Source organism: Megascapheus bottae, chromosome 5, assembly GCF_031878675.1.
Source record: "Megascapheus bottae isolate mThoBot1 chromosome 5, mThoBot2.hap1, whole genome shotgun sequence".
NCBI lineage: Eukaryota > Metazoa > Chordata > Mammalia > Rodentia > Geomyidae > Megascapheus > Megascapheus bottae.
Window position 1 is genome coordinate 62337015 of NC_143513.1, and position 18911 is coordinate 62355925.

The following is an 18911-nucleotide window of genomic DNA, read 5'->3' on the forward strand; positions in this document are numbered from 1 at the left end:
GAGAAGGATGCAATGAAAATAGAGAATGAATTGCCAAAGACAGTCAAAGAAAGGGGAAACAAAGATGTGGATGATAGCTATGGATGCAGGAAAGGGCAATGTACAAAAACCTGTTTCATAGCAAGAAAGCATTCAACAAGCAAAGGAGGTGGTGGAATAAAATAACCGGGTATTCTCATCACTCTCTATGCAACTCCTATCCACAAAGCTATGTAAAGGCAGCACCAGGATTACAATCTGTATCTGTTACCTCACCACATGAATCACCACATGAGTTAACAGGATAGACTGTTTTCCAAAAGAAGAGAAAGAAAAACAGCTCCATTATGCTATCTCAGTTTTAGTCCAGAGGGGCCTTTCTGAGTTGTAATAAGATCTGACACTAAAAAGAACGTATGCTTTCCAATGAAAATGTCAACATGTAGCTGGAGTGAAATAATTAAACAGCATCCATATTCCCTACCTCATCGTTTCAGTACAGCGAATAGTTGCACTGAAATTATCTATCACAGGAAGAAAGGTTTCCTTCTCACAGAGTGCTAAACAATTACCACAGATTAGAGTTATTACTTTCACGATTCCCTAAGGGACTCCTACGGGATGTTGTGGACTGATAAAATAAAGTACATTACCATTTTGTCTTTTAAAGTATAATAAAGAGAAGATATAAACACCATACCCATGCGAGAAGCAATAGACTTCTTTTCACTGTTCCACAGTATCCCAGCATCCCCACAATGATAAGGAAGCAGCAAACCGCAATGGTGACTGGGTGAACCACAGGGAAGTAAGTCAGGATGACTGCCTCCTCCACCCTGAGAAGAAAACCATTACGTTATAAATGAAATATAATGCCCTTACGAAGATGCAATTGTGAGCTGCAATTCTTTAAATGATTATCCCTCAAAGATGGTAATCTTACCGCTACTTTTTAATCACTGTACTGCATTTCAGGTTCATTTGCTTTTTTTACTTTATCTGTATTTTCACTTTGCTTTGGCTTTACTCAAGTGGTAGCACTCTTACTTTAATTTATTCTAAACGCAAATTCTGAAGTCACTGCCTAGGTAAATCACACCAGGAGACTTGGCTATTTTCCACCTCAAAAGAATCATCTCTATTATCTTCCTAGACTCACTTTCCTTTCTTCCTGACAACTAATCCTCTCCCAAATGGTTATGGACTGCCATCCAAAAGAAACTGATACACAGTCACAAAAAGAAGGACATAAAGAGATGACTTTTGCTAGAACCCTGTGAAAAAATACATTAACCAGAGCCAGCAATAACAGTAATAACAATACTTAACAATCATTATTAAGTGCTTTCCACCTTTACTGTATTAAGGACTTTACAGAAAGATATCTCACTTAATCCTTATGATAATTCTGAGCAGTATATATTCCCATCTGCATTCAGGGAGAAGGACAAATCATTTGTCCCAACTGATGTGAGAGGATCAGCCCTTGACATTTGAGAAGAAAATGGCATTGTGAGGTTTCATTTTCATTAGCTCAGGAATATGAAGTGAGAATTTGGCAATGGTTTTCTTAAGGGAAAGAGGCTAAGCTGTTATTCGCACATAAATATGAGGTGGCTGACACACAGTTGGCAGGAAAGGCAACTGGTGTGATCACATTCAGAAATGTCCATCTAAACATACTTCTGCCTGATCCATTCAAACACTCAATGAGAATGCTAGATGTACTAGTATCTGCAGCAACACTGCAGAAAGCAAATGTTATACAATATCTCCTAAGTACATTATCCTATGAACAGTTGAAAACCAGTATCTGAGAAAACAGGTGGAACGATTCAGTTGATAAACTGTAAAGCCTACCTAGTTTCGGCAGTTAACGTCAGAACATTATTCAGGTAGTCCCTCATCCAAGCTGAAACTGCCAGCACGCTGATGGACATTAACTGTGGGAGGAAAAATGCCAACCAGTTACAAAGAATTTACTCATCACTATAGGATTAATAACCTAAAATTTAAGGATTTTTGTGAGATACTCTTTGGACATTGTTTTCCTAATTGCTATTTCCTAAATGTTGAAATATATTACTTTTACTTTTGATAGTAGCCAATAAAATAGATTGCCACAAAATAGTTTATATAAAAATAAACTATTCAAGGGTTGATTTTAGATTCAGAATGGAAACCATCTCAGATATAGAGACTACAGAATGGCTAATTCATCAAACTTGCAAGAGGATCTTAAAATTCATTGACATAGAAAGTAGTATATAATACTAAGCACTTAAAAATTGTCAGAATTCACAGTAGTTAAAATGACTTTTCCTGGCTAAAGTTCAACAATGTGAAGCATTAAAATGATAACAATAATAAAAATAAATACAATGTTTTGAATTATAGTAGATGTCCTAAAATCCAAGGGTGTGCAAGGGCAGAATGAAGTTATGGTATAAACTCATAGTATATACCACAAAAATTAAGATAACAGGGAAGGGGTGAGTTGAATGGGGCGAGAATCATGAAGGGGTAACACGGATCAAGATGCACTGTACTCATAACTACTTGGTAAAATGGCACCTCCTTTGTACAACTATATAGGAAAAATTCTTAAGCAGAACTCAATAATAATATTTGTACAAGAATGGACTCTCAACTGATTTTTCAGAAAATGGGATAAGAATCCACCATTTATACTTACTTTCCTATATAAACTAAAGGGAGAAGCAAAGACTAAGCAAAAGATTTTAGAGAATAATTTCTGTGAAAATTCCACTATAGTACTACAGTTTAACAAAGCTCTTCTGAAATAATGGGACTTTAGACAATGTTCTTTCATGCCTGCCAAAATTATCAAATCATTAAGCTTGCAACTCTTTTTGTATACAAGAATCATCTAATTTGAGCAGGCCCAAGCTGAACTAACTCATTTTGGAATGGGGTTTAAGCATCATAAAACTCTTAACGGTGCCACTGATGTTCTTTGGGTCCCTAGAACCAAAGTTCAGAGGCAAATCAGGCCAGTTCTTCTTCTCGTTTCTGTTGAAAATGAAGAAAAGAAAATAAACCAATTTAAAAGTTGCCAGGTGGGTTGACCACAGTGCACTAGCCATGTTTTCTAGCATCTGTAAATGACACTTTAAAATTGGTTCTACTGGCAGGGAGTTTGGTCTAGTGGTGGAGTGCTTGCCTAGCATGCACGAAGACCTGGGTTTGATTCCTCCGTACCACATACATAGAAAAAAGCTGGAAGTGGTGGTGAGGCTCAAGTGGTAGAGCTCTAGCCTTGAGAAAGTCCAAGGACAGTGCTCAGGCCCTGAGCTCAAGCGCAGGACTGGCAAAAAAAAATAAAATAAAATTGGTTCTGCATGTAGGTGCCATATAATAACTCCTAGTTTTAGAAAACATGCCTGAATCACATTGCCTAGACCTCCTTGCTCCCCCATCATCCAAACCTCTCATTGTGAGAAATCTTCCTTCTCAGGGTCTACTTTCAATTAAAATTATCCCAACCAAGGGATAGACCTTCCTTACCCAGCTCTTATACTTAGAACCAGAACCACCATTTATCTTTCCCAATCCCTAAGGCCAATTAATTGAACTGGACACATCTAAAACTACATGCTGCGGGGGCAGGGGAGAAGGCAGATTTTGGCCTAGTGGTAGAGTGCTTGCCTAGCATGCATGAAGACCTGGGTTCAATTCCTCAGCACCACATACATAGAAAAAAAGCTGGAAATGGTGCTGTGGCTCAAGGGAAGAGCTCTAGTCCTGAGAAAAGTCCAAGGACAGTGTGCAGGCCCTGAGTTCAAGCCCCACAACTAGCAAAAAAAAAGAAAAAAAAAACCTACCTGCTTGGCTTCCTTATTTCTACTTACAAAAACCACAATAATATTAACTCCTGTTCTCTTACCATTCTATCTCTCCATCCATTGCAGATGGTCAATATAGTGCTTTCTTCATTGGCCCCAGAGTAAGACAAATTAACTTGGGCTTTGTAAATACTAACTTACCATTTCAATGTATATCATCCATGGATCTGTTGGCTTTAATAACAGAACTTATAGCAAAGAGCATTGTCTTGGTTCAATCTAAGATTACATGATCTTCTATGTGGCTATATATGGATCTTTACATTTTACGTGTTTCAGAAATATGCTAGTATACTGATATGCTAATTTATTTCGCTATATTAAATTGTTTTTCAACTATAAATAGCTCTCGTTTTTCTGTCTTTTCTATATTACTCTTCAAAGCTATTACTGTTTTTCTCTTTCCTTCATTCTGCAATTTCTCAGTCAATATCCAACACCTGAGATCTGAATAAAGTGTCAGTTATCTGAGTTATCATTGGTACATAATGTGTTAGCACTGGTTATCTACTTAAAACAAACATTCCTGTATTTTGAATCTTGCCATCTAAGTCATTAGTTGTTTGGTAGAATTTTTATAGCCTTGACTTTGAAGTTATTCTTTCATTCAAAAAATGTCTTTGTCACCTGCTCTTTGTCCAATACTGTGTAAATGCTAGAGATACACTGATAAGAAGAAACAAAGACAATCTCTACCTAGCAATTATCTAGGAGAAGAGTATTAAGAATTAACCAGTTCATCAGAGATACATAAATGACACTGCACAGTGTACAAATTGCTTTCGAACAACCTCTTTTGGAGTGACTGGCCTATTTCACAAGGCCACAGGAACTTCCTAAGATGCCTAGGATCTGAAAAATATTCTCAAGTTAATTAAGAAGAGAGGAGATGAAGAGAACATTACAGTCCAAAACTAGACCAAAAGTCCCTGGGCATTCATATGTTGAAGGAAAAGGAACTGACAGATGATGATAATGCACAAGCAGGCAGAGTCAAATCACGCCCTTAGAAGCTTCTGCAAGGACTGTGCTCTTGACCATAGTGGCAATGAGAAAGGGAAACCAGGCAATTTGAATTTTAGCCCTATGCTTTTTCAAGTATATCACATTGTATATGTCATTTAATCTTAACCTCTGCTTTTTTTCACCAATGAAGTGATAGGAAAAAACAAACTATTTTGGAAGGTTCAGGGGATGAAAAAGGACCTCTTGAATATCATCAGTTATTATCACAAGTCAACTCTGACCTAAAGAGCTTTCTTCTAATCTTTCTCAATCAGACAACCCTGCAATCAAAGTGGAATCTTCAGATGTTTGAAGGGTTACAAAATGAATATGGGAGGAAGACCTCTGATTTCGGAACTACTAGACTACTATTACCATCTTCAATTTCAGCATCTCAAAACCCTACTCAATTCCAATCACCTCAAAGCTTGTGCATCACTCTCTCTGCATGTCTTAGCTCAGTACAATCAACCCGCAATCACATGAACTGGCAACTTGGCAGATGGCCTGAACTCTCCCTCTTCCTCAGCCCAATATCTAATTAGCTCCCAGCCTTTCAGATGGTTCTGGAGAGGCTTGTGGGCAAATTCCTCCCTCTTTCCTACTGCTTCCCACTAGATCAGGCCCCTGTCCTCTCTTGCCAGGCCATTACAATCACCTTAACAATAAATCTCTCGCACATACAGATTCCATCGCAAATTCCCCCTTCAGTTACCTTGATAGCACGAAGATCAAGCACTTCCACTTCTAGCTACCCTGTATGGTATGGCTGCTCCCTCGGTATTTTCTCTCTTCTCAACTCCCTCGGGGAGCACAAAGTTTAAATTTTTCAACAGGTTACATAAGGACCTCTCTGTCACCTTTTCCCCAATGCTATTTCCTGCCAGCTCCTTCCCACACTCGGACAATGGCAAAAACCACTTGCAAAAGCACTATACACATCTCCCAAGGCTTCCATGTCTTCATTCACATATTCCTTCTGTCTGGAAAGCCACCTTTGCCAGCCTCCCTAGCTCCTTGAACTGAACAACCTCCACTTCTCTTGAGGACAGCCAAATCGCCAGTCCAAGAGGAAAGATGCTCTCCTTCCCAGACCTCCTCCACCTCCTCCCCCTCTACACTCTCTCACATACACACACACACTTCCCATTCTATTCTATTTTTACCCATTCATCACACCCAGTCCAAGGCACAGGTGCCATTGCTCAACACCCCGGCACACAGGAGAGCACTGGGCTGTAGAGTATAACACCGATTATATGACTGGATGGTAAAATAATTAAATAAAAGGCAGATTGTTTCTAGTTGCTAGACAGAGTAATAATCATTATTAACAAAATCTAAAGAACTAAGCTTCACATTACCTCTGGCTGCAAGTTTTCCAGGAGGGAGATGCTTGCCAAATGACAAAAGATTTAGGGCCGAGAGTTTGGCCTAGTGGTAGAGTGCTTGCCTAGCATGCACTAAGACCCGGGTTCGATTCCTCAGTAACACATACATAGAAAAAAAGCCAGAAATGGTGCTGTGACTGAAGTGGTAGAGCTCTAGCTTTGAGAAAGCCCAAGGACAGAGTCCAAGCCCTGAGTTCAAGGCCCAAGACTGGCAAAAAAAAAAAAGTATATTTACTGCTTAAGTTAGAAGCTGACTTAGGTCTTCTCAGAAGTTCTTCAAACTACATTTAGTATTCTATTCCAGCTCACTTCCTCTCCTCCACAGGAGTATCCACAAACACTGCAGCTGTGTAAATAAAACATTAGTTAAAGTAAATAATATCAACACATAGCCTTATCCTAAGGTAAACAGGCAACCCTCAGAATAAACAGCTCTTTCTTTAGACATTAATCCTAGTCACTCTGAATGTCTGAAAACAGCTTCATCCTCAAACCGTGATTTTATTCACTGGGGTTGAGAAAATGGTAGTGGCTACTAATGCCTGTTGCAAGAAACCAATGCAAAATAAAATTGAGGAATCTGAGTAATCCATCATATTATTAAAACTAGAAGTGCAGCTTACATACATGACACAGGCTCCTAATTAATAATGGAATTTTTGAAGTATTTTTCCAGGTTATTTGTATTTGTCCTTTTAACCAATGCAATAATTGTACACTTTCATGGGGCAAGTTGTAGTATTTCAAACATGTATGCAATGTATAATGACAAAGTCAGGGAAATCATTCTCCAGCTGTCAGGCACAGTTTAGTTATTGTAACTAGGTTTATAGCTCCTACAATGTGCAATATAGGCTTATAGCGCTTGAAGCTCAAGGAACTATTCGGAAAATAATACAAATATTACTTTATAGAGAAATTCTTAATATTTTTCTTAATAGGATATTTGACACATTCTGACTCAACAAAAATGCATAGAAAATACTAGCTCTCAACAAATATTTAGAAACATGAAATTTGCTGTATTAGGGATATAGTCTGATTTTGCTTGAATATAATTATGCAAAAGCAGTATGTGAGGCAAAGGGCTTTCTAAATAAGAAACGTTAAGTGTGTCTACACTGGGCTAAATCTTCTTAAAACATGTCTCTCTATAATTTTCACAAAATAGTCAACAGATAATAAGCAATACTGTGACCTGGTGGTCACAAAAAAAAAAAAAAAAAGCTTTCAAATTCTAGAATCTTTGTTTGCTCATCCTGAGAATGCACAAACTGGAGTAGCAGCTTCCCTTCTTTAAAACTTATTTGTTATTTATGTAAAATAGATGCTTGATGACTGCAAACTGAAGTACAATGGGAGTCTTGCTTTATAACAACTATTCTTTCCCCTCCACCTGTTTCTTCAGTTTGTTGTTGTTTTATGATCTGTTCTCACCTTCCTGGCTTTCCTTGTACCAAGGGATGGCAGAAGCAAAGACAGCAAGCACGGTACGAAAGGAGCCTCCGCATGGAAACCAGTTAAGCATAAACATATATCACTTTAGATGACTTAATCAGCAGCTACCTAGAGCTGTTCTAATGGTAACTTTTATAAATTAACCCCTATGTACTTAAAGAAACTATTCTTCCTGCTCTCATCAAAAGAAGCTTCAAGTCTGTGATGTTTTGGCATAATTAGTAGAGAAAATCAGTCTCCTTTATGATATGATGGTACATGCCTGTAATACCAGTAGTCAAGACGCTGAGACATGAGGCTCTTGAGTTTGAAGCAAGGCTGAGTTACATGGAGAGACTTTGTCTCAAAAATCCAAAGAAGAGAGGCTGGTTCAAAATGTACAATATTTGCCAAGAAAGAGTGAAGCCCTGAAGTCAAATCCCAGTAGCATGGGTAGAGCAGACCTCTTTGTTCAAAATGGTTCTGGTTTTGATGATAATGTATATCAACCTATTGGAAGGACAAGAGGTCTCCCTCCTTCTAGACCACTGTTTCTGTGCTGCCAACTTCATTCCCTAATGTCACGATGGAATCCCATCTTGAATGGAGATAAGTGAAGAATCTATTGCTCCAGGCTCCGGCAGCAACAAGATGGACTCTGGAGAATGTTCCATATCTTCTCCTCTAAACCATGCCTATCAGCACACAGGAGCTCATGTCTTTTCCAGTGGCAAAATGCTTTACAAAATCATCTTTGTCCTAGCACTACAAGTATTGGACAGCCACAGTTGTTCCCATCTATAATCCTAGGTACTCAAGAAGCAAGGTTCCTGAGGATGGTAGTAGGAGGTCAGCCTCAGCAAAATATTATTTAAGGCCTGATCTCAACCAAACAAACCAAGCACAGTGGTGTAGAGCCGGACAGAGGAGGATCAACGTTAAGGCTGTCCAGGAATAAACAGGCTACCCTATTCTAAACATAACTGCAGCATAAAAAGCTAGACAAGTTATTCAAGTGGCAGAGCTCCTGCTTACAAATGTAAGGCATTAAGTTTAAGACCCCCATACCACCAAAGGCAGGTTGCATCTGCTACACTGGTTTGTTCTGCTTATAATCCATGGAGATCTAGGAGTGCATGCTAAAAAGTTTTGTTCTTGGAGGAGAAATAGAGGGACAATGAAGCTCGTTGAAGATGCTGAAAAATGAGGAAGCTCAGAGATACAGCATTTCTCTAGACTGCATGAGGTCCTGGTGTTTGATTGCCAACACCAAAACCAACGAATAAAAACTAGCTCTAGAACTGAACTTAACTAAAGCTGAATCTGCATTTTAGCAAGATGCTCAGGTGTTTCCATGCACACTGAGGACTGAAAAGCCCTATTCTAGAGAACTTGGAATGAGCAGGTGGACAGCTAATCCCTTCCCTCCTGAGAATGTTTACTTGGATTCTCCACTGCAAATAAATCAATCACTGTTTCCAACAGTACACCTTCTACCAGACTTGGATAAAAAATACAACTGGACCTGGAATTCTGCTGTTGCTTGATTCCCATCAAAGTACCTAACTTGTTTAAGTACCAGTTTCTTTAGCTAAGAAAGAGGAAAAAGAATTCTAAAGGACTATCAAGGAGCTCAGAAGGCAGAGTCTGATAAGGAAGCCTGAAAGTAGGCCCAGCACAAGTCTGCAAACATCTTCTTTGGAAATAAAATGAGATCTGCAAATGTAAATTTAACATTGTAAGATATTGCCAGTTTTCCCAAAATCACCATAAATATTATGCAGAATTTTAACAAAACTCTCAGTAGACATCTTAATTAGATTAGAAAAAAAATCTTAACGTCTATACGAAGAAATTTTAGCCAAGACAAGAAATGTATCATCATACAAGAATACATGCAATTGTACAGAAAACATACTAAAAAGAATTTAAAACTTTCTTTATTACAGAGAAGCACATAGAATAAATTAAAACAAGAAAAATTCAGTAGTGTGAAATGCTTAGCAAAATGGAAATATAAAATGACATGTATAAAGTATATATAAAGTGTATATACATGTATATAATATGTATATATACTTTACATATAAAACATCCATATACCCTATTTCATATATATAATGGAGTATTCTGTTCTATTTATATACTGTATAATGTTTTTCTTTATATATTGATGTTTTTATTATAAAGGTATACTACACCGATGTTTTTGCTTCCTAGTATATATTCGTATATTCCCTGGACAAAGGAATGCACCAAAGGAATGCTAGTGCTGACAGTGGTCACAGAAGAACTACCTATAACACCAGTGATCACAATTATTCTCACTCAGAACACAGTAGCAATTTATCTTCTGAGGATCAACTTGAGTACTATCAAACTGTAGTAATCACAATTCCCACACTCCTATGATATCCACAATACCTGCATGCCAATGTTCTAAATCCTTTACATATATGAATGCTAATTCTCACAGCAGTTCCTTAAAGACTAGAACATTGGGATAGTAAATGTGCTGGGTAAATAACTACATCCTAGCTATTTTGTATTCTAGTTATGTATGTCAGCTACTTTCGCTTTCTTCTTTTTGCCATGGCAATCTCATTCCTATGACTAATCTACAAGAAAAAAGCAGCCCACCAAAGGAAAAAGTGTGACTATATATTAATGTGGGTGAGTATATTTGGGCAGCTCTAACTCTGTATCTGCATAAAACAAGTTGGAACACAGAGGATGGTAACTAGGAGTCATCTAGGATTTCTTCTTGGAGAAGATATAAAAACATAAAAACGTAGAGAAAAGGAGACTGGGGAAAGAGCGAAACAAAACAGATCAGAACACACATCCTCCAAAAGGTAGAACATAAGAAAATTCAAGCATAGGATGACCACAAAGAAATAACATTATAGGTTTTCTGTGAGACAAATAGCCTCGTAAGAGTTTAAGAGGTATTTTTAGGAAGTTTTCATTTTTCTAAAGAACAATACTTTCATTAAATAGGTAGTGTTTTTTTTTCTCTCACATATAACAGACTATTTCCAAATCTTTAGTTTTTATTGAACAACAATAAAAGTAACTCAGTAATGGCAAGTTTCAAAAGCAAGTAAGGCTACAGGTTAAAGCCTCTGCCTAGGAGAAGGAAAGCTGAATTCTGTTCCTGGCACCACCACCACCACCACCACCACCACAATATTTGACCTTTGACATATCATTTAACTTGCTCTTAATTTCCTTGCTCACAAAGAAAGGAAGTTCAGCCAGGCCATCTTTAGAGCTCTTTTGAATCTTAGTTCCTTATTGCAAGTATTCAAGTTAAGAAACCATCTAAAAGTGTGTATTTATATAAAAGAAAAAATTAACAGTAATACCAATTAGTGATTCTACACATCCAAATGGTAAACCTAACTAATTAATGGTTTCATTTCGGTGCTAAGGAATGTGAATTGCTATTTCTGACATTGTTCTGATCACTAACTAAAGTGAGATTTAATTTATCACCTTAAAATGGTATCATTCATAAGGAATGTTTTAACCACTTAAGTGTCATTACATAGAATCCTAGGGTTACAGGCCCCAGAAAAAGTCAACTCAGTGTAAGACAACTGGCCAAATATATTATGTGCGCATTAAAATTTCCGGCAGCGCTGGGCGCAGTGGCTCATGCCTGTAATCCTAGCTACACAGGAAGATGAGATCTGAGGATCGAGGTTCAAAGCCAACCAGGGCACTAAAGACCATGAGACTCTTATCACCAATTAATGAGTAGAAAACTAGATGCGGTGCTATGGTTCAAGGTGGTAGCCTTGAGCTGAAGAGCTCAGGGATAGCACCCAGACCCTGAGTTCAAGCCCCACGACGGACCAAAAAAAAAAAAAAAAGAATCTGGCAGGAAAATTTGAATAGAAATTATTAATAGGACACACAAAAAAATAGCAAACAAAAAAAACTGCTTAAGCATGACAGCTTCCTGAAGTAGAAAAGTTTCCATTTTATTTTTCAATAATCTTTAAAAATAATAATGCAATCATTAACAACACTTTATGAAAATTTATGCAAGGATATGTCATAAAAGTCACTAGCTCATAAGGCATAAAGATTTCCATGAAACTTGTTAATTTTTATGTATTTTATTTCCTTAAATGGTTACGGGGTATTTCCAAAGGCATATAGAAAATTCCCTAAACTTTGCCAACTTGGAAAAGGTTACTGTATGGAATCCCCTAGAAAAATGTACCCCCTCTTTCGCTAGGATATCTAGGTATGCAATCCTGCAGTAGCACATTAAACGTGCTCCAAACAAGTTTTTATAGGCTAGGGTGACGTAAAGAAAAAAAATGCATGGCTTGCACAGTAATCTGAAATCCCTGCAAACAAATAATTTTCTTATCTACCAGGACAAGCACGTGCGCTTATTTATAGCCCTAGATTAACTTCATGTCTAATTTTACTGACCAGCTAGTGAGTATCCTGGAGAGGATTGCTGTTGTTTGTTTGTTTTTTTCTTTTAATTACAAATGGAACTTGAGCTAGATCAAAGACATTTTAAGAAGGGCAGACTTGACTCCTGAGGTGGGGGTGGGGGGAATAGAGGGTGTGATCCCATGCAATTAATTAATGCGGAGCCATGCGCTTTGGAACTTTATCTAGTGGCCACGAGAAAGCCCCGCGCCCAGCCGGTCCCACCTGTTGGGGCCCCCGCAGACCTCTTCCACTTACCCAGAAGAGCAGATTGAGGGCATAGAGCAGGCAGCGCAGGCACTTCACCGAATCCTCTCTGGCCATGGCGACCCTCGGGAGGGTGAACCCCCATCCTCTCAGCACATCCTAACCCCAGGGACCGAGCAGCCACGACCTGCGAGAGGGAGGAAGGGAGGGAGGGAGAACCAAACTGAGCCCGGCTCGCACCATCCCTCCTCCTCCAGCCCTCACCTGGAGAGGTGTGGTGGGGGAGGGAGAAGCCGGGGAGGGAGGCAGGGAGTGTCCCCGAGTCTAGTTCACTAGAGCCATCACTTGATCCAAAGTCATTTTTGTTCAGAGTCACAACAGAAACTCAACTCCCCTAAGTCCCAGACTGGCTCCGAGTAACACCTGCCGGGGAGAGGGAGCGCCGCCTCCGCCAGGACGGGCGGGGACGCACGGAGAACCCGGGTTCCGGAGAACCCTCGGCGGGACCCCAGACGCTCGGCGCCCCCAGAGCCCGCCCCCGTGCCGCCCGCGCGCCCCGGCCCCCGGGACAGTGCTTGTCACCTCCACCGCCCCCTCTCCTGGAGTCTGCGCCCCCCCCCACCCCCGCCAGGACCTCCCCGTGCCCGCAGCTTCAGGAGGGAACACGCACGCCCTCCCCGCCCCGGAGCCGCGCAGATTCCGCCCCGCGATTAGGGTTTCCCGACGAGAACGTGAGAAACGCCGAGTTCCGTCCGGGAATAATGGATTAGCCCGGGGCGGGGGCCCGGGCGGGGGTGCCGGGGACCCGGGACCCGCGCAGCTGTGTGGACGCCGGCTAACTCACCCACCCCTCCTCCCTGGCGCCCCGGCCGCCCGCGGAGCACAAAGCCTGGGCGGCCACCCGCCCCGCCACCGTCCCGGGCCAGGTCTGCGCACCCCCCTCCCTCCTTCCGCCACCAACCCCGTCCCCACCGTCGTCCCCCAGGCAGGGCGCGGGCGACCGCGGACTCCGAAGCCACACAGCGCCTGGGGCTGATGGACGCGACCGAGTATGGGGTGGGAGGCGGGGGGAGACCACTCACCGTCCGCGCGGGGCTCCGTGCGCCAGTCTGGCCGGGCGACCCTCGGGGACGCACGGCGGAGACTCATCCGGACAGAGATGGTCCTCCGCACCCCCGGGGACGGACGGAACCCTCCACCCGCTCCAGCCGCAGCAGACGCTTCCTTCTCTTCCTCTCCCCACGCCGCTGCCGTCGTCGCTGCCTCCTGGGGGAAAAAAAAAGAAGGGGGAAAAAAAAGTCCTGGGCAGCAGTTGCTGGAAAGTCTCCGCTAAGCCACCTCCCCGCGCCGCTGTCCCTCCCAGCGCCTCGCCAAGTCCGGACGAGGCAGCCACTGGCGGCAGCCCGAGCCAGCTGCACGGGCTCCTCTGCGCATGCTCAGCCGCTGGCTCCCCAGGCCCAGTCCCGGCGGGTGTTTCTCATCCCCGGGGGTGGGGGGTCCCTCTCCTCCCGCAACTCCCGGAGCTACCGTCCAACTTACTCACTCCTGAGATTCCCCGCTCAGCGAGCCCCTTGAAAATGGTGGTGTCCCCGAGAATGGAGGCTGGGTTATAAGCATGAGGAAACACAGGCTTTTATGATATGAAAATATTTGTGTTTGAGAAGGGGGGGTGAAAGAAGGGGGGTGAAGGGGAGGCCCAACCCAATTTCTGCAATGAGAAACTGGTTTTCACAACCTTTACAGAGCCACCTCCTGCGATTTGTCATTAACAGGGTGGCCTAGGATCCTTCTTACTGATTTGTTTCCTTTCCTGATTCAAAAAGTAAAAAATAATAATAATAATTTTAAAAAAGAGCTGTCCTGTTCTTTGCCTCCCACCATTGTCCACCAGTGTCATGAGCCATCAGTGTGTAGTGAAAGGCTGTCATGGTAGCACTCTGAATAAGAATAAAAGAAAATCTTTAACTCTTTCACAAGTCATTCAGTTTCCAGAATTTCCCAAAAGGGATTATTTGTGAGCTTTAACTGATGATTAATCTTGACATGTGTACATAGTCGCTGATATTTTGGAAAACCACATTTTTATGAACCTAAAAATTTATAAGGCACCCTCACCAGCTACAAGATAATCATCCTTTCAAATACATCTTTCTTTTAAAAATCACAGAATCTGTCATACACGACATCTTTATGCTTTATCCTTCATAATACTGTATGTTTCTTTCTTTATGCATATTGGATGGCAAATAAAACATTACTAAGAGAATGAATTACCTGAAATTTATACACCATCTTTCAGGGGGAAAAAAAATGGGTGAATGTCTTAAACTTTCTTCAGGGAGAAAAAAAGAGAGACTATTTTACCTCTGTAAGCTTTTGCATGACAAACAGTGCTCATTCAAATAGAACTAAAGTCCAAGACCAAGAGACAACAACCCCCCCCACACACACACACCACACACACACTTTCTTGAACTTGATGTGATCTTGCTTCTAGTCCTTTTTGTTTTAGCTGTTTTTCGCATAGGATCTCAGGAAAAATTTCACCAAGACCATCTGCAGATATGATCTTCCTACCTTACACACACACACACACACACACACACACACACACACACACACACACACACTGGGCTTATTTGTTAAGATAGATCCTGCTCACTTTTTGCTCAGACTAATATTGAACCACAATAATTCTCTTTATTTCTGCCTTCTCAGTAGCTAGGTTTACAAGTGTGACTCTCTCTATGCCCATATGTCTAGGTTAGGAACATTCTTGGTAAGCAAATCTTTAAGCAGTATGTAAAATAGCAAGCCCATCAGAGCACAAAAAATACAGTCATTCACACCTAATTACAGGGCAATTGCAGGGGAAAATGTCCAGTCTTCTATCAGATAGCCACCAGTTTTTATAACAAAGAAGTTTCTGACATTGTAGAGAAGAGAAAGAATGCTCCTTATCCCTTATCAGTTTGTGTTCAGGTTAGGGTTTGCATGTTGTACATAAGACTGTTGGCACAACTGACACATCAGTCTTCATGCACTTTGTGCCACACCACTGAGAGATACAAAATCCCTTTAGGGAGGGTATTCTCACTGCCATCAAAATGGAAAAACAAGCATTAATAGCTTCCATCTCTAGAAGGTAGTTGATTACCTTTATCTTAATTCATAAACTTTTAGTGCCATTGTCCTATAATAATCAACTTTTTAACAAGTTCAGAAATACTTTGCATTTGAACCACTTCTCACAAGCTTTCAGAAATTCCAATTCTCTGCCACTTGTGTCTACTTTCCTGGCACCTAAATTAGAATATCCACAAGTTGTGGCTTCAGCATAAAGATGTCTTAAAGCCCCCGAGACTCGGAACTTTAGAGTGCCACAAAGTTGCAGTGATGGCTTTATAGATCCCTGCAAGGTAGTGCCCGTCTCCTCAGGTTTAATTGGATCAAATACCTACCTCATCCATGAATTGATTAACTGAGATGACTGTCTCCACTCTGTTAACTATTGCTAATATTCCTCATAAATGTCCATGAGAATCATTAAATCTGTATTTCGCAAGAGAACTTATCACAAAGCATTTCAGTATCAGGCAATTTTGATGGTTTCAAGTTGACCATATTTCCCCATAGCTTCCACAGCATGAGCAAGGCTTTCTCCCTAGAGACACCTCTTTAGATACTTGAGGGCAGCTGGCCCTCTCCCAGTTTCCCCTCCCTTTCCAGTTATTCTCCAGGATCATATGACTTGACTTCACAGCTGTCATTCTGAAGGCTATTTTTCTTGGTGTGAACCATTTTGTGTGTGTGTATGTGTGTGTGTGTGTGTGTGTGTGTGTGTGTGTGTGTCCAACAGGCACAATTTTGGACATAACCACTTGAGTATGAAAAAGTATATTAAAAGAATTATATGGAATAGTGAATGATTGTTGTTCTTAAGGTACTATGTTATCTCTCATCTCTTTTGCTGTCCCTTGGTTATCTCATATTGTTACAGTATCTCACTTTGTTACCTGATATATTGGATATACTTGTATTTGGTTACTTGAAATTGGATAGGGAACAGGGGAAAACAAGATGAGGGGTGGGGGGGGAGGGAAATGGGGACCAAGACATGTGAAAGGGTATCAATGTATGGGAATTAATGCACCATCTATCTGGCAAATATCATGTAACCCTTCTATTAATTACAATAAAAAATATATGAAAAAAAGAATTATATGGAAAGGACCTCCAGGATATAGAAACAAAAGCCATATAATGAGTGATTGTTGTTCTTAAGGTACTATGTTATCTCTCATCTCTTTTGCTGTCCCTTGGTTATCTCATATGGTTACAGTATTTTACCTTGTTCTCTGATATATTGTATATATGCTTATTTGGTTATTTGAAATAGGATAGGGAAGGGGGGAAAACAAGATGAGGGGCGGGGGTGTGGAGGGGAATGGGACCAAGACATGAGAAAGGGTATTTATGTTTGTGAAGTAATGTACCTTCTATCTGGTGACTATAATGTAACCCTTCCATTAATTACAATAAAAAATATTTGAAAAAAATAATTGTATAGCTCGTTAAGCACCCTGAAGGCAGGAGTCCTTTGTAAGGCATTGTGGGCTTCACTAATCATCAGTTGATAACTGAAGTGAAGTTCAGTGGTAGATGGTACAAAGTTCTGGGATGGAGTACCAGCAATGAAAAAATAATGAACAAACAAATCAATAAACAAACACATGGACAAGCCATCATTTGGATTTATATTATTTCAGATTCTCATGCTCTCTCTATTAAGAAAAGGTAAATGAAAATCCTCTGTGCAGTTTATTTAATGGTAATAGCATGTAGATTAATAGGATATGCATTTACAAGCTATCTCTGGTGGCAATTGTAGAGTAAGCTCAGTTACATACAAAAGTAATCCAAGTTCTTCAGTCTGTAGGTCATTTGTGTGTATCTTTTCCACTCAAGATGGAGACAGAGGAGAAGCATAGATGTCTGGATTCAGCAATAACTTTGTTTCTTATTAGCATGAGTCTTATAAATATAGTTGAAGGATAGCATTTGTTTTCATTATAGAAAAGGGAATGAATAAATTCTTCAGCAAGATCTATATATCTAATGGACTAAGTACTTCTCACATTGAAGTATTATTTCCTGCTCAGTTACAGCTGAAATCACCTAAACCACATATATAAAAAGTACAGAAGTTTCTACCATCACAGTTTCTAACTGGCATCTGATTTATTCTTTCATCACTAATCCACATTACAACAACAAAAAATCAAATATGGTAGGCATTAATTGGCAGGATTCACTGACAGAAAAATATTCTAGGCATTGTTTACTTGTCCTTGAGTACCAAAACTTATTTCAAATAAACTTACTGAAGCTGCAACTGGTAAAGATGCTTCATTTTTCATTTTTGGAAGAGTATATCCAATAAAACCTGAGAAAATCCTTCCATCACTGGATTAAATAGGCTTCACTCCATTGCAAGTTTAGGACTGCCAGATAAAATGCAAGGCCCTCAATTAAATTTAAATTCCAAAGAAATAGCTGCTTTCAGATATAGCATATCCCCAGTACTGCATGGGGAAAATATTACATCTGATGCATACATACTAAAAAATAAATTATATGATGTCTAGCTGAAAGTTACATGCACATCCTATATTATTGTTCACTAAATCTGGAAAAACTAAGTAACCAAAAGTTCCAGAATAATTTTAACTGCCAAAGAATCAATAGATTCATTAGTACACTTTTTTCAGAAAGCAAAACTTGGATAATTTAAGAATTCTTTACCTCTGTGACAAGACTTAAATTATAATTATTTGAAACAAAATATAAAGGAAGAGGGCCGGGAGTTTAGCTTAGGGGTAGAGTGCTTGCCTAGCATGCACAGAGACCTGGGTTCGATTCCTCAGTACCACATACATAGAAAAAAGCCGGAAGTGGTGCTGAGGCTCAAGTGGTAGAGTGCTATCCTTGAGAAAGTCCAAGGACAGTGCTCAGGCCCTGAGCCCAAGCCCACGACTGGCAAAAAAAAAAAAATATATATATATATATATATATATATATATATATATATATATATATAAAGGAAGAATACAGATTTCTATATGGTGAATCTGAAATGTAGGAGGTTTCCATTTTATAGGCTTAATACATATGCACGTGATTGGTTGATGAATAAGAAAGAATTGATATTCTTGATCTCCTTTCGCTTTGATGTTGTACTTCTTTAAATTGGAAAAAAAATGTGTCATTGTTAACAATTACCAGTATGTTTTATTTTTATATGAACAGTCCTATTCATAGTAATGAAAGAAGGGATATCATGTTGGATATAAAAAATTATCCGCAGATAATTCATGCAATTTTGTTTGCTTGTTTGTTTGTTTGCTTTGTGGCCAGTCCTGGGGCGTGAACTCTGGGCCTGGGCACTGTCCTTCAGATTCTCAAGACCAATGCTCTACCACTTAAGCCACAGGACCACTTTGGCTTTTTCTGTGTATATGGTACTGAGTAATCAAACCCAGGGTTTCATGCATGCAAAGTAATCACT

The 18911-nt window shown here is 40.1% G+C and overlaps 1 protein-coding gene across 2 annotated transcripts in view; it reads right to left on the bottom strand.

Annotated features, from left to right (window-relative positions):
* The window catches only part of Tspan12 (tetraspanin 12), a 52063-nt gene extending 38350 nt beyond the window's left edge, over positions 1-13713 (bottom strand). Inside the window, exons 1-4 of one of the 2 annotated variants that reach the window (XM_090333206.1) lie at positions 13426-13713; positions 12395-12530; positions 1840-1922; positions 680-815 (exon numbers count right to left, since the gene is read on the bottom strand). In XM_090333206.1, the coding sequence (XP_090189332.1) occupies positions 680-815; positions 1840-1922; positions 12395-12460 (285 nt within the window). In that variant the 5' untranslated portion in view covers positions 12461-12530; positions 13426-13713. Of the gene's footprint in view, positions 1-679; positions 816-1839; positions 1923-5565; positions 6056-12394; positions 12531-13425 lie in introns of those variants that run through there. The other variant, XM_090333207.1, reaches the window with a different exon arrangement.
* Between the last annotated feature and the right edge of the window lie 5198 nt (positions 13714-18911).